The 15,699-nt window shown below is 51.4% G+C and overlaps 1 protein-coding gene across 1 annotated transcript in view; it reads right to left on the bottom strand.

Annotated features, from left to right (window-relative positions):
- The window catches only part of IGF2R (insulin like growth factor 2 receptor), a 102,951-nt gene that overhangs the window by 39,469 nt on the left and 47,783 nt on the right, over window positions 1-15,699 (bottom strand). Inside the window, exons 11-19 of the mRNA XM_049654536.1 lie at window positions 11,351-11,515; window positions 8,539-8,679; window positions 7,151-7,291; window positions 5,656-5,793; window positions 4,372-4,519; window positions 3,682-3,859; window positions 2,920-3,035; window positions 2,271-2,439; window positions 861-1,040 (exon numbers count right to left, since the gene is read on the bottom strand). Coding sequence (XP_049510493.1) covers window positions 861-1,040; window positions 2,271-2,439; window positions 2,920-3,035; window positions 3,682-3,859; window positions 4,372-4,519; window positions 5,656-5,793; window positions 7,151-7,291; window positions 8,539-8,679; window positions 11,351-11,515 — 1,376 coding nt within the window. The remainder of the gene's footprint in view (window positions 1-860; window positions 1,041-2,270; window positions 2,440-2,919; window positions 3,036-3,681; window positions 3,860-4,371; window positions 4,520-5,655; window positions 5,794-7,150; window positions 7,292-8,538; window positions 8,680-11,350; window positions 11,516-15,699) is intronic.

Below are 15,699 nucleotides of genomic sequence, written 5' to 3'. Positions count from 1 at the left end.
CGGATACAAATGTAAAACTCCAGGAAAAAAAGCAATTGGATTTGGGATAGCCACGTTCCGGAAAGGAGTGCCAGGAATGGTGCACAACATCGTGCATGTATCCAATGCCACTGAACTGTATACCTAAAGATACACCTAAAGTATACCTAAAGATGGTTTCAATGGTACCTTTTACGTTATATGCTTTAATTTTTTTTTAACGTTCATCTTTATTTTTGAGACAGAGCGAGAGCATGAGTGGGGGAGAGGCAGAGAGAGAGGGAGACACAGAATCCAAAGCAGGCTGCAGGCTCCAAGCTGTGAGCATGGAGCCTGATGCAGGGCTCGAACTCTTGAACCTGAGCCGAAGTCAGACGCTCCACTGACTGAGCCACCCAGGCGCCCCAATTATGTTATACATTTTTACCTTTTTTTTTTTTTTTTTTTTTTTAGAAAAACAATTGGGACGGTACATAAGCATCTTTATTTGGGGTTTCTCTTCTATTCTACCCTAAGGAACTCAGGGCCAAAAGCAATCTCTATCACTTTCTCTACTTCCTAGCCTTAATTTTTTATCCTTGATTGCCCACGTTTCACACATATAATCTTCATCATTTATCCGTGAATCAGAGCGGCATCGTGCCCCAGCTTCCTCATCTATGAATGCTGGGGTTTGGGTGAAATTGTCTCAAAGACCCTTTCTGCCGCCAGGATTCTCAGATCACCAGCTGACAAGAAGTAAGGGACAGAATGGAGTCCACACAAGCCTGAGAGAAAACTCCACTCGAGACTCGCTCATCTCCACAAGAGACACGTCAGCTGGTTCTCAGTCACAAAAGGCCCAAAGGAACCAAGGTCGTGGGCAACGCACAGCACCTTACCAGGCTGCCCCTGGAACAGACGAGATGGATCCTGGTGGTGTAGGTGGTGAGCCTCCCGTCGCTGGTGGTGCACGCCGAGCCGTTCACGTACTCTAAAAGGAGGCTGCCGCTGTCCTCCACCATGGGACCCGTCTTTGCGACCCCCAAGTTGCTGATGGAGACAGTCTCAGAAAAGGAACCCTGCAAACAAATGTGTCTATTGGGTTTTCCCTCCAAAGAGAACACAGGACTTCACTACTGGTACGTGTGATTCTCGGGTCTGTAAAGTCACCACAGACGCTGAACCATCATTCCAAAGGGACCACGTACCTTTACATACACATATCCCAGAGAGACGATGATCTCAAATCCTGACAACAACTCATGCTGGCAGGTTCTATTTTCCTTATTTTACAAAAAAGGGAAATGAGGTTCAGACGTGCTAAGTGACTTGTCCGAGGCTGCCCGGCTAACAGGCATCCAAGGCAGGACTCAACCCTTGTCCCCCTGGCCCAGAACCAGGAGCTTCTGGCGCTGCCCTTCCCACCAGCCCCCGCCCCTCGTGTCTCCGCTCCACTGTTGTCTCAGCAGGAGAGCCAACAGGAGACGGTGGACATGTCCATGGATGACCAGAAGCACGGCCAGATTTGAGTGTGGGCCACAAATCCGTGCCGGCAAGTGAGTGAATCTCAAATACAGAACCCGCGAACGAGGAGGACCGATTATCCCCTGAAGTCACTGCTCCAACAAAGCGCACACACACATATGCACACGTGTGAACACAGCAGGGAACTTCACTCTCGACCACCAGAGTGCGCTCACCAGCTTCCTGGAAAACCCCTCCAAGCGGCCATGTAACATGTGCCAGGAAAAGCCCATTCCCGACATGCTATTTTTAAGGAAGCACACGTACATCTTTATTTCAAGATTCGCCATGTCCAAGGAGCACAGGGAAACGTACTGAAACTCTGGCAGTAACTGCATTCAATCGATGATGCAGCACAGCCTGGCGCTTCAAGTGAGAGCTCACGCGTGGATCTGTGCGGCCACGGCAGCTCTCGCAAGCCGGCTTCCCCCTCGTGAGCTTTTGGAAGCAAAACTATTCTTTACAGACATCTACTGGCCTCAAAGACACTTTTGAATTCAGGCTGGACATACCATTAGGAGCGTCCTCTGCCCTGTACGGAGATCAGAGGTCACCAGCACTGGGCATTTCGTGCAGTTCTAAATCTGAACAATGACTCAAGCACGACCACGTCAGTGGGGGGGGGGCGGATGAGTTTATGCTGGGGCCCCACTCCTGCTCACAGGGCTTCACTTCAGCAGCCAGGCCTACTTTGATCTGGAAGTCCCAAAATAACCACCTCCGCCCACTGAGTCATGTGCTGGGGGCGGCGGGGAAAACGAGACTCCTGGGGAGGGCAGGCTCACCTGATCGTTCTTGTATTTCATCTGGCACGCCGAAGCATATCGATCACAGCCTGGCACCGGGTTCAGGGGTCGACACACATTGATGTAGTATTTCCGCCACGTGCTGCGCTCGCCCGCATTGTCCATGGCGTACCAGTTTCCTCCACGACCACCTTCGGATTTTGCTAGGCTAAAATTTCAAAGCAAAATGCACGCTTTTAATGCTAATGGATTTCAGCCTGACAATTCATTTCTAAGTGGTTGAGGACACACAGAATGAAACATGCCCTGCCATTCAAACTATGGAATTTAGCTCACCGTGACTCATAACACCCACGAGTATCTCGACTTTCACTGAAGTCAGTATTCAGCAGACCGTGCACTGCCCCCCTCCCCCGCACCTCTGTACTGACAATCCCTGTTTCAAACCATGCAGCTGAAGACTGAGGCTTTGCTGTGGCAAGGAGCAGTGGATGTCACAAAGCCTACCACACCACTGTTAGAATTCTCTCTGTTTAAGACTCTCCATCTTGGTCCTGCACCCCCACAACCTACTTGACACCCCGTTACCAACTCAGCTACGTGCTCACCAGCAAAGCCTAAGCCAGCTTAGCACTACGCGGGACCCGGGCCGGGGCCAAGGCCAAGGCCGGGCTGACCCTGGCCTCACCTGGAGAGATCATACTGCTCCAGTGTAGAGGGGTCGATGACCACACACTCCAGGGGCTCTTCCGGGCAGGCGTAACTGGTGTACCACCGGAAGTTGTAGGTAGAGTTGTCTTCCTCCTGGTCACATGACAGGGAGAGACACGGGATGGCAAAGAAAAAAGGTAATGTTATTAAAGCCAGCATTTACAAAATGACGAGCATTTTCCGTCGGTAAGAACTGTAGGAAAGACGGTCTACTTCGTCCATCTACGTCTGTCTTATTGACATGAAGATCTCCCAGGAATAAATTAAGATGGAAATCTACCCTCTGCTGAGTGGCACTGAGGGCTGATTTTTGATACGAGTTTTATCCCCAAAGCCAACCGGGTGGTGGGTTACCATTGAGGTACACAGCCCACTGAACGAATAAACAGCTCAGAAAATGAATACTGCCTACGTACCCTGGCAAATCTAAAAGGATTAATTAAAATCACAGGAGATGATGATTTGGCCAGGACACCAGACTAATAATAGCTCTGCGTCTAAATAAAGGGCCCACAATAGGCTCCTGTGTAGGCATCAGGGAGCCAGACGACGTGATGGTTTATCCCCAGGAAAGCCCAGAGCTCACACCTCACCTGTGGTTAGAGCCTCATCCCACTCCAGGAAAGTCAGCAGCCCTGTCCCACCCACCGTCTTCCTTTCCCCCACCTCGACGGGACTGCCACTCTCTCCCTCTCGGCTCTCCTCAGCAATGGACGCCCACACACCGCACAGTTCCTACCTGATACTCAGGGAGACCTACTCCCACGTCCCGGTCACAAAGGAAGGTGATCAACGTGGCTCTCGGTGTATGCTTTTCGTTGTTATAGGGCGTGCCGTCCCTGTAGTTCAACTGGATCATCCCGTTGTAATAGGAAAGTTTAGCATTACTCAGTCCCAAGTTCCAAGCCTTGTTATCACTAAAACAAGCAAACAAACGTCTCTCAGAAAGGATACCAAGGCCAGAAGCACTGCAGTGCTGGAACACGGGCGAAACGGCCACCGAGCAGTGTGGTGGGGGCAATGTCCATACTCCAGGGCTGCAGATCACCAGGGTCTGCGGTGGGGCAGAGGGCAGCCCCACCCCCACGCCAGGACCCAGGGCCACGCTCAGCACGCTTGGTTTAACGTACGACGCCTCACCTGAACCAATACCACACCCAACGGAGAACCGTGTGCTAACTATCTCACAACCCAGAAATGCAAGCGACTCAGAAGGAATTATGTAAATTCCAAGGGTGTGGCCTGCTCCTCCTTATCCAGGATCTCAACCTCCTAGCATCCTCTGGTGTTTAGGTTTTTAGGCCAGGGCTTCTCAGTGTTTACTGTTCCTTGCAAAGCAATGATGTCAGTAGAGAACACACCTGTCCCTGAATATTTGTTAGCGCAAGATACCTAAGGAAAACCCGTAACTAAAAATAGTTACACTTGCCTTTTTGAAACTTGACAGGCTCCGGAGTCCGGCTGGCAGAAACTCACAGACACCGCACCACAAACATTTATGTAAAAGTCGTACTTCTCGGTCTCAACTTTATAGGCACCATTTTTCTTTGTGAGAGGTGATAAATCAAAAGAAAACCCTAAGGAAGAGTAAAAACAATGCCAATATGTAAGGTCAGTTGGACTACAGTCAAGAAGGTCAGCTGGGGGGCGCCTGGGTGGCTCAGTCGGTTAAGCGTTCGACTTCAGCTCAGGTCATGATCTCACGGTTCGTGGGTTTGAGCCCCTCTGTGCTGACAGCTCAGAGCCTGGAGCCTGTTTCAGATTCTGTGTCTCCCTCTCTCTCTGCCCCTCCCCTGCTCGCACTCTCCCTCTGTCTCAAAAATAAATAAACATTAAAAAAAAAAAATTAAAAAAAAAAAAAGAAGGTCAGTTGGACCACAGGCCCACCCAAGTTGGGCCCCAAGCCCGCAGCTTCAAAGAAAGTCTCCCCAGGAACCATCTGATGAGGGCAGGGAGATGCAAAATGGCAGAAAAGATGCCTTCCCCTCCAGGCCACCAGAGCTGCACCTACGGACATTTCCCCTGCACGTGGATTCACCACCACCAAGCCCCTTTTACTGCATTAACCTAAAAACCCAATTTGAAGCCCCTGGCTGGCCTCAAATGCTGGCGGAATAAACCACCAGTGTGTTCAAAGCTGTATGACCACAACACAGCGTGACCTTCTTGAGAAGTCTAAGGTAGGTTTCTGGGTCACTAAACTTCTGCAAAAAGCCTTCACAAACACGGTTCTTTTCTTGGGATCTTCAAGTTTTGCATTCAGCAAACCTACCTGCACCATGATTTAAGAGGTAGGTTTTTTACGATCTCAACCTCAAATGTCCAATTTTCAAAATTTTTGCATTAATGTAATCCTGAAGCAGGTTATCTCTAAAACTTTCCTAGAAAATATTTAAGGAAGGGGCGCCTGGGTGGCTCAGTCGGTTGAGCGTCCGACTTCGGCTCAGGTCATGATCTCACGGTCTGTGAGTTCGAGCCCCGCGTCGGGCTCTGTGCTGACAGCTCAGAGCCCGGAGCCTGCTTCAGATTCTGCGTCTTCCTCTCTCTGCCCCTCCTCCACTCACTCACACTCTCTCTCTCTCTCTCTCTCTCTCTCTCTCTCAAAAATAAACTTTAAAAAAAAGAAAATATTTAAGTTAAAAAACAAACAAACAAACCCTGAGCAGTTCCAGGAGGCACCAAAGCACCAAAGGTATTACGTGGGCACACGCACCTGCCTGGGAATCAAAGACCGTGCAGTTCTCGCCCTCTGTCTTGGACAGTACACAGGCAGCAGCTGTGTGCCACTCAAACCCATAGAAGCAGCCACCATCCCCAGAGGTTGTCAACACCGGAGCGCTTTCTAGATCACCTGTCAACGAGGAAGAAGAATGAGATCGCTAATCATTCCTAGTCTAAAAACAGTCCCACAAACACCGTGATTCTGCTTCCTTGAGGTCCTGAGAGCAATCAAACCTACAGAGGCAGAAAGAGGGGGGTTACCGAGGGCTGGGGCAGGAGGGGGGGCATTAGTGTCCAGCAGGGGCAGAGTCCACTCAAGAAGATGAGAACGTTCTGGAGACGGACAATGGTGATGGCTGCACAACCCTGAATGTCCTCCATGCCCCTGGACTATACACTTTAATAAACGTTAACGGGCGCCTGGGCGGCTCCATTGGTTCAGCGTCCGACTTCAGCTCAGGTCATGCTCTCACAGCTCATGAGTTCGAGCCCCGCGTCAGGCTCTGTGCTGACAGCTTAGAGCCTGGAGCCTGCTTCAGATTCTGTGTCTCTCTCTCTCTCTCTCTCTCTCTCTCTCTGCCCCTCCCCCACTCACACGTGCTCACGCACTCTCTCTCTCTCTCAAAAAATAAATAAACGTTAAAAAATTTTTTTTAAACTTTAAAAAAGTTGAATTTCACATCATGTATTTTACTACAGTTTCTTAAAAATGCTAAATTTCACATTATGTATATTCTACCACAATTTAAAAAACACTCAAAACCAAAAAATAGTCCTAGCCCTTGACCTTATCCCACAGCTGGGCACTTATCCAAAGAAAATATTGCAGCAGGAGGTAGACAGGGATACGCAACAGCACCATCACCCACACTGGAAACATGCAATCAACCCAACAATAGGGGAAATGCTTAAAAATAGTAAGACCAAACCATTATCAACGAGGGAGTCCCTAAAAATTAGTAATATAAACCGTGGGACACAGAAGAGCATTCACAAAATACGTGTTTTGAGGAACACTTTCCAAAAACGCGTGACTACATATAGCTTTGACCCCGTAAAAACAATGTAAACCTATAAATACAGGCGGGCGAAGGAGAGCATTGTGTTTAGATGTGAGATCCTGGACAACACTTTTAAACCGCGTACGGTCCCCCGCCTTTGGAAGAAGGTCAACAGCCAGCATGGCGACTCTCGGTATCAGTCCTCAGGAAGAGGAAGCTGAGCCGAGACCCGTAACTCATTTGGAACACTGCAACACAACTCTCTCGACACCATGTGGTTTCTCCATTTCTGGACTGGTTTGGGGTGGGGGTGGGGGATCAAATCCAAGAGACCACCACTAGAGGTTCTAGAACCTGAAACGCTCAGCACAACCCCTTTCTACCTCCCCTCTTGGCAGCGGCCCAAGAGAAACAAAGAACGCAGGCACACCTGTGGCAAAAGCCACTAAAACATCCCGCCTTTTCCCATTTTTTAAAATGTTTTACCTGGCTTGCACACAAGTGTTATGTTGGTTGTTATTTTCTTATGGCCACAATCATCACCGTCTGAATACGAGAGTTGAATGTTTCCTTTCTCTTTTGTGGGAGAAGAAATAAATTTGCCTAGATTTTTAAATCCACTCTTATCTGGAAAAGAGAAACGGGAAAAAAAAAAAAAAAAAAACAGGACACGTGATTAAAAATGATAATGATGTCGATGAAGAGGTATATAAAAATCGGCCAGGAACCACCAGCAGGTGCGCCATGGTCCATTCCCCAACCGCATAACCTGGCCCCATGGTCGGTGGGTTTTTCTTGAGTGACTGGTTTGGCCAGGCAATGGCAGCCACACGGGGGATGCCAAGGCCACCTCCGGGCTGAGTAGGAAAAGCGCAGCAACGATAAACAACGTCCTCCAGGGGCAGGCAAGGAGGACAGCAAGCTCTCGTGTCACACCATCCAATGAAGCAACACCGTTCCCCTATTTTCAGGGCCTCGGCTCCCCCCGAGACACAAGGCCTTTTGGAAGCACAGCCAAGAGACTAGAGTCTGTCCCATGACCAAAGCGGAAACTAACTGAACCCGCTCAGCAAGCCAGGCAGGGGACTATTTCATTCCTGGTTCGGTTGACTTTGACTAGGAAGCATTGAAATTGTCCCCCGTCCTTCTTAAACAGTGGCAGGGGCACACCCGGACCTGCTCCCAAGGACACATCACCAATTCTGGAAACTGGGGCAATCCCGAACACCCGACCTGAGTTCACAATTCCTTGTCTAAGGTTAGAAACAGAGATTTTGATCCCTCTCCCTGCCTCTCATCTTCGGGGCGAGTCTTAAGGGACAACGAACATGCTGCAGATCTGTATCACACTGAGAGGTCTCCTCGGGAAAGCCGGAGGACCAACAAAACTACTGCAGAAAGAACCCTTGGGGATACAAGTACTCATATGAAGAGAACGATGAGAGCTCGCTTGCCTTAAGGCCTAACTTATTAACAATTACAGGCAGTCAAGCTGTTAAATAAAAAAAAACAGCCTCAAAATCAGTTTTACACAAGTACTGGCAAGGTTACTCTTCAAGCTGCAAAATGAAGAGATAATCTAGTAACTCCCAGCGTGGTTCCTTCTGTTCCCGGCTATGGTGTCAGCCGACATCAGGAGGCTCTGGCCGACGTCAGGACACGGAAGTGCTATAGCTGCCAGAGCACAACGAGCAGTTACCTACATTTGAATCATCACCTCTTTTTCTTTATCACCCTGTGGACGCTGAACTGAGACAGAGGAGATGTGCATAAACCACAGGAAGATTTCCTAACTGGCTCCGAACCGGATGCCGCCGAGCTCCACACGCCTGCAGGGAAACCGCCACCGCGACCCCTGCTCTGGGCACACTCACCCACAGAGCACACGGCCGCGTCCTCGGGACAGCCTCTGGCCTGGCCTTCCTGCAGCACTTTGTGGCAGATGTTAATGAAGAAATGCTTCTTGTCTGTTTCTCTCTGGCTGCCATCCACGGCTTCCCAATTCCGTTCCAGTTCTGTAATTTAAAAAGAAAAAAAAGAATCTGCTTTTAGCCAAAGGCTAAAAGTCACACCGTAAATGGTGATTAAGCCAAAGGAAAAGGCCCAAAGCTCACCGGACATGAAACTCACGTTTCTGGACGCGGGCAGACGGAGACACAGAGACTCACCGAGATTCTCAGGCTTCTCACTTAATGTGACGGAAACAAACCTCCTCGGAAGAGCAGGCTCAACAGAAGTAGGCAGAGAGTGTGAAATCAGAAACGGAAGAGCAGGGGCGCCTGGGTGGCTCAGTCGGTTGGGCATCCGACTTTGGCTCAGGTCGTGATCTCAGGGTTTGTGGGTTCAAGCCCCGCATCAAGCTCTGTGGTGATAGCTCAGAGCCTGGAGCCTGTTTCGGATTCTGTGTCTCCCTCTCGCTCTGTCCCTCCCCAACTCACATTCTGGTCTGTCTCCCTCTCCCTCTCTCTCAAAAATAAACACACACACACACATACACACACACACACACACACACAAAAAGCAAATCAGGACGGCAGACCGTGCCTTGGAAGGCAGAACGCCATGCCATTGGTAACGCGCCCTCCTCCGACCCCCAGGAAGGCTCAAGAAAGCTGCCATGTCTCCCACACCAGCAGACCGAGCGTGGGGCATGCTTGCCTTCTGGGAGATCACAGGACACCGAGGTCCCTGAGCTCAAACAGCTCGTGATGCGCTCCTTTATGAGCAGGATCAGGACTCCACGGAAGGTCGAGGGAGCACACGTGAGTGCTGAGAGCAAGACCACAAACCGACGGTGTTCCCAGAACAGCCGCCAAAGGGGTGAAGGAGAGCTGCGTGTGAAGGGCATACAGAACCGGGGTTCAGAGGGGGAAGCCCGCCGCCCGTCGGAAGTAACACAGTTACTCTGAAGCTCTATGTGCCACTGTCGACAACCCAGAAGAACCCGCAGATGCTTGCACAAACACAAATGAGGACAAGGACACGGGGAGCGAAGTGGGCTGACAAGCCAGAAGACGGGAGGACAGTTTGAAGCCGGCAAGGAAGGAGCTCAGCTCTTGCTCGAGGCAATCCTCAGCGGTCTGCACGGACTCCCCGAAATACCCGTGTCCCAGGAGAGCCCGCGTGGCGGCCCACCCTGGGGGACAGAGTGCACGTATCTCTGCGTCCCGCACAGGCCCCTGGCCCCATGTGCATCCCGCACACAACAACAAGGCTGAACAGAGGGATCTAACAGCACCGCTCAGTTTACCGCAACACAAGTGAAGCCCGAGGAGGCAGGCAAATCGCTCACGTACACACAGCTGGATGCTCTCCTTCCACCGCACAAAGCCTGTCTCTTCCCGAACACACACGCACCAGAACTTCCCCATGGCACCCTTCCCAGCTTAACGGGTGCCGAGCTACTAACGCACAAAGGACATCTGCTTCCGAGGCAAACGCGCCGACACTGAACGTTTACAGACATCTCGTGTTCAAAAAGAAGCTCTCCAGCACTCCACAAGAGAGGAATCCCTTTTTCTAATATTATACTGCCCAAACCAGATGGGGACTCAGAACACATGAGTCATCGCTCCTACTGCATGGGCGATTCTGGGACTTGAGGCGAGCCGTTCTCTCTCCGTTAGGTATTCTCTCTATGCTGTTCGCTTCTACAGATACTGAATTCCAGGGCTGCTAAAAGGGTAAAACTAAAAATGTCCCCACTGGATTCCATCTCCCTGATGGGAACCCCCATTCTTAGTCCTCAATCTCCCGGCCCTCTGGGAAGTTATGGGAAGTTAGAAGGCCTGGGGCAGGCCTGGGGCATGCTCACCAGGTTTGCTCCTGTGACCCCAGGACCCTGTCTGGCACCTGCCACGTAACCAACGCTCAACACCACCTGCTGTGCAGACTCATAACACCCATCTTGGCCGGTGTCTACGGTGAAGCCAGGCCTCGGTGACAAAGCTCATCACACTGATGGAGCAAGAGACATGGCATCCAAAGGCTCCCGCACCCTTTCTCCCTTCAGCCTTACAAGAGCATCTGAGGGTGGATGGGGATTGCAGACCCCACTTTAGAGACAGGAAAGCATGGTCAAAGTACAGCTGACCCCGGCCCCACCGGCCCTCACACGCGGTGTTCAAGCCCGCAAGCCCGACAGTCCAGGTGTGAGGCGGAAACACTACCTACTTGAAGGCTGCCTTAAGACTCTAAATTCTGCTTTTATTTTTTTTTCCAGAGACATAATCGACACACAACCTTGTACTTGTTCTGCGTGAACACAGTGTGCATCTGCTATGAGAGCATCACTGCGTTGCATTAACATCCAGCACCACACGCACAGACGCGTGCACGCGAGATGGCAAGTTTCAACATCTACTTCCTTAGCAACAAGAATAGAGATCTAAAATAAAAGACGTTCTAATCACAAAGCACAAGGCCCGGCCCTTGGCCGTTCTGCCTCAACTCTCCCAACGGGAGGAGCAATGCCAACCTCGAGCTGAGATCGTCTGCCTCCTCATTCGTTCAGCGTCACGTCTAACAATTCGTGCTGCTGCGCGAGAAGGGGAGAAAGGCCGGGATACGATTAGTTGACCGCTGAAGAAAACAGTAGGAGCCTCTCGGAATGCGTTCACGGTTAAGAGACGAGAGAACGCCCCCGCCAGCGCGCGGACTGGCCTCCAGGGCGCACGGGACACCTACCTGAGTGCCGAGCCAGCGCAGACAGGTCATAGCGCTTCTTGTCCTCGGTCACACTGCAGAGGAGGTCCTCCTTCTCCTTGATGCAGGCGTACTTGGTGTCCCATGTGAAGAAGTAGGTGCAGTCTACCTCCCCAGTGAAGATGGGCTCTCCTTTCCCGTCATTACCTGTGCCATTGGAGAAGGAAGGAAAGCCACTCGATTACGTGACCAAAACCTAGGGATGTCAGCCGACAAGGACACCAGCACCAGCTGGGCAGTTAAACTCCAGTCCCCAAGCCCAGACATCAGAGGCGCCGGAGGTTCAAGAGGCTTCTCTGGAGTTTCCATCATCAACCCCTCAACAGGCCAGTAGGCTGTTGACAGCACATCCACCAAGGACATGAAAGGGGTGCTGATGAGGACCGTGTAAGCCACCAGGCAGGGCTTGCTGCACACGGACTGTGGTCAGCCCCCAAAGGGCTCATGAACATCCTGCGGGCTCTACGAGCACCACTGGGTTTCTGATGTGGTTTCGGGCAGGGGGAGTTCCCTGCGATCCAGCCCTAGACCGAAAGGAAAGAGTCACAACGGACAGCCGCCCCACGGAAGCGTGCGAGGCCTACGCAGCCTCACAGCTCAGAGGCACGCGTCCAGACACCCCAGTATCCTCGGCCCTCAGGCCCCCATCACATGTGTATGCCTCCAACACCCTACCCTAACCGGTGCTCTGGTCCCCACAGCTCCAGGGAGCTCCGACAGGTCAGCTCCGGTCTGAAAGCCAGCTCTCCGTGGGCCACTTCTCTGATCCACGTAGCCTGGGATTCGGTGAACTTTGGTAATTTTTCCCTTACTAGAAATACTATCCCCTCGCCTTTCCAGGCTGGTCAACCGCTGGCACAGAGCTCCGTTTTCCACCCCTTGATGGTTTAATAATCTTCCTCTGGACCTCCTACATGATGTGCCTTTCTTGAGGTTTGGGGTGCCCTGAAGTGCACAATGTTCTAAAGGAAAGGGAAATAATATTTTGTACCAAGGGCAAATGATGTTTTGATTGCAATTTCTCTTAAATCTTCACTATTATAAACATTATAATTATAATACCAGCAGGAACAGCTAACCTGTACTGAGCACAATCTGAGCCAGGCACTGAGCGTTTAAGTGCTACGGGGGGATGGCTGCAGAAAACAAGTTCCGGGTCAAGTACTTTATATACGTCGGCATGTTTAATCCTGAAACCCTGTGGCACAGGTACAGTTGTAGCCCCGTTTCTACAGGTTAAGGGGGGCTAAATAATTTGCCTATGGTTTCATAGCTAGAAAGCAGAGGAGCCAGGATTCAAACCCAGACAGTCTGGCCCCAGAGCCAGGCTCATAACCATAACCACAAGGCAATACTTCCCCACACTCCTGTGGGTTTTTTTTTTCCTTCTCTTTGAAACGTACACACTTTAAGCCGTTCTTTTTAAGCAGCAGCGCTCCCAGCTTCCCTTTCGACGAGGAGCCCACCCCCTCTAGTCAGCACCGCGCTGCCCTCCCTCCCTCCCTCCCTCCCTCCATCGTGCGGCCCACCCAGCAGTGAAACTCCTTTGTCTCTTCACCCCACCCACATGACTGCCGCACAGCTTACTCCTACGGGATTTGTATCTCACTGTCTGGAAAAGACTCGTGTTTCCCACATTTCTCTTTTCCCAGGTAAGTTTACAAACCGTTAAATAATACCAGGGATGGTTCCGGTATCCATCCCCACTCTGGAGCTGGTTCTGCCTCTGAAACTTACTAGTAACGAGGGAGAGCCAGTTTTACACGACCACCGGCCTGCATCGTACCTGTATTCTTATCACTCAGTGAATTTCGGAAGAATAGTAAGCTGCGACTCCCCAGCTCAAGGGCAAGTGCATTTCTCCAGCGGTGCCGAGTTGTTCTCTGCCTGCAGCACCATTTCACATCACACTATCGCAAAGACAAAGCTACCTGCTCACCAAACTGGCTTAATTTTCCTCCCAGGTGCACAACTGAGCTACGTTTCCCAGCCCCCCCTTGCTTCTGAGGTCGGGCCATGCCACTTAGTTCTGGCCCATAACAAATGCTGCTCCCATTCCCCTTGAAGAGTCCTTAAAGGCCAAGTGTACAGACAGCAACAACCAGACGGGAGACACAAGACGACCGTGTGGAGCAGAGTCCCACATCCAGCCCCTCCGATGACCTGCTCTGAACGGAAGAAAATACCCCTTTACTGTAATGAGTCGGTTAAATTCGTGAGTCGCTATTCCAAGATACTGCCCTTCGAAAAAAAAGATTTAATGTTCTTACCTGACAAGATCCCTGATAATAAGGAGCACACTGCAGCAAACGAGACGTAAGTTACTAAAACAAATGGTTGTGTGTATGGGTGTGTATGAGTGTACACAGATAGAGGGTAAAAGAATACATTTATGCACCCATGTGTCATGAGCATAAATGAGTCTTGGAGATCCCAGTTAAACCATAAACCACATTGTAAGACATAACCAATTAACACCCATTCACATGCAAAAATGACGTGACATTTATCCAAATAAAATCCACAAAGGACTTTTTCTCTGAAAACTCTACATTTAAATTTGAATGAAGCAATAATGAAGTAACCATACAGTCCACAGTTTGCTCTGAAGTTTGAAGAACCGAATCACAGAGCTGAAAGGAATCGGAAATACTTTATAATCCAACTCCAGCACGCGAACAGACTCCAAACCCCTCACAAAACATCTGGCGTCTCCCCCTCTGGTCTTTCCACCACCAGCCTAACCAACACAGGCTCGTAAGACACTGGGTTTTGGGCATCAGGGCATCTCCGTCGACCCTGTCGGCTCTGATAAAGGCTCTGAGGTCACGCGAAGGGAGGGCGGTGGGTGGCATGCTAGGATCCATCAGCAACGCACAAAGCAAATTTGGCAAAATATTAGCAACTGTTCAATAAAAAGTGGCAACTGTATGAGTTCTCACTGCAATATTCTTTCTACTTTCACACTTGGAAGTGAAGAAAATAGAAGAAAAAGACAGAAGAGGAGAAAATGGCCACTAGTATTCTTTTCGAGCCCGACTCATTGGGGCACTGGCGCTCGGGCACGAGTCCCTCCCTAGCAGCTCCAGACTACGTGCCCTTCTCAATATCCTCCTCACCTGCTGGGATCTTTTCAGATCACGACTCTATCCTCCCAGCACGCCCAAGTGACATCAGTGCGTGCATAAAGATCTCAGCCAAGTCGTTTATAAAAAGCCCAGAACAGAACAAGGTCAGAGGGAGGCTGGGACTACTGGAGTCGGCCAGCCAGGGGAGGGCGGGCGCCCTGGAGGCCTGCGGGCCTGGGGACACGGAGGAAGAAACAGGATGTGTTTCCAGGCCCTGGGACACAGAGTAAGAAGGGCTGGACTTCAGAGACAGGTCCTAAGAGCTTGGAAGAGGTAAAGACGACGGAAGAAAGACGGGAATCTGGGGAGAGGTGAGGACGATGGAAGGAAGTCGGGAATCCGGCAAGAGCAGCGGGGCATTCAAACCACACGGGAGACGTACCCGCAGGCCACGCCCAAACCAGGCTCGTCCACCCCCCACCTCCAGTCCTTGGGACTCCACGCTGACTTCCGGAGAAAACCCAGCTCCTCTGCAGGACATATGAGCTTCTCACTCTCCTCTCTGGGGTCATCTGTAGCGGTGTTCTGAGGAGGCAGCTCTGACCTGCTTACACCTGCCCACATCCAGCCCTCAGCAGAGCTGCTCCCTCTCCCTCTGGTCCCCACGGCCACCCTACTGCTGCGCCCGGCTGACTCCTCCTGCGCACCCTGTGGGGCTCACCAGGCAGTGCCTCCTCTTTCCCTAACCGCCCTGATCCTCACAGCTGCCCGCACCCCAGGCCGCTCTGACGAGGTCCCGGGCACAGTGCGTGCACGCGGCCCAGGTCCAGCCTACACGACCTGTACCACGGGCACCGTGCTCGCTCCCGCTGCATTTCCAGCCTCAACGCCGGGCAAATGTGTGGCCATCACGCCACCGCAGGCCTCGCGGGGTCTAGACATATGATAAGGACGAAACGCTTGTTGAACAAATCCACTTGAATATGGAAGTTCTCAAAAGGGACAGCAAAGAGATTCCTGGGCAAGACCGAGGGGCGCGGGAAGACAAGAGAGTTCGCGGCGAGGGGACAGGGTGGCACTTTGATTTGAAGCCTTCCCATCTGCTCTACCCCGGGCTCCCTCTCCGTTGCGCCCGCGGCGGCCTGCGAGAGCCTGGTGCCGATCACAGTCCCCCCGCCGACCTCCGTCACCATTGCGGACACGAGCTTCTGGAGCACAATTTATGTCGGGCACAGCTGCCTCTCCCAGAGCCCTTGCTGAATC

This window comes from Panthera uncia (assembly GCF_023721935.1).
Source record: "Panthera uncia isolate 11264 chromosome B2 unlocalized genomic scaffold, Puncia_PCG_1.0 HiC_scaffold_24, whole genome shotgun sequence".
Taxonomy (NCBI): domain Eukaryota; kingdom Metazoa; phylum Chordata; class Mammalia; order Carnivora; family Felidae; genus Panthera; species Panthera uncia.
Note: the sequence above shows the minus strand (reverse complement) of the source record. Positions and strands in the feature narration are given on the sequence as shown.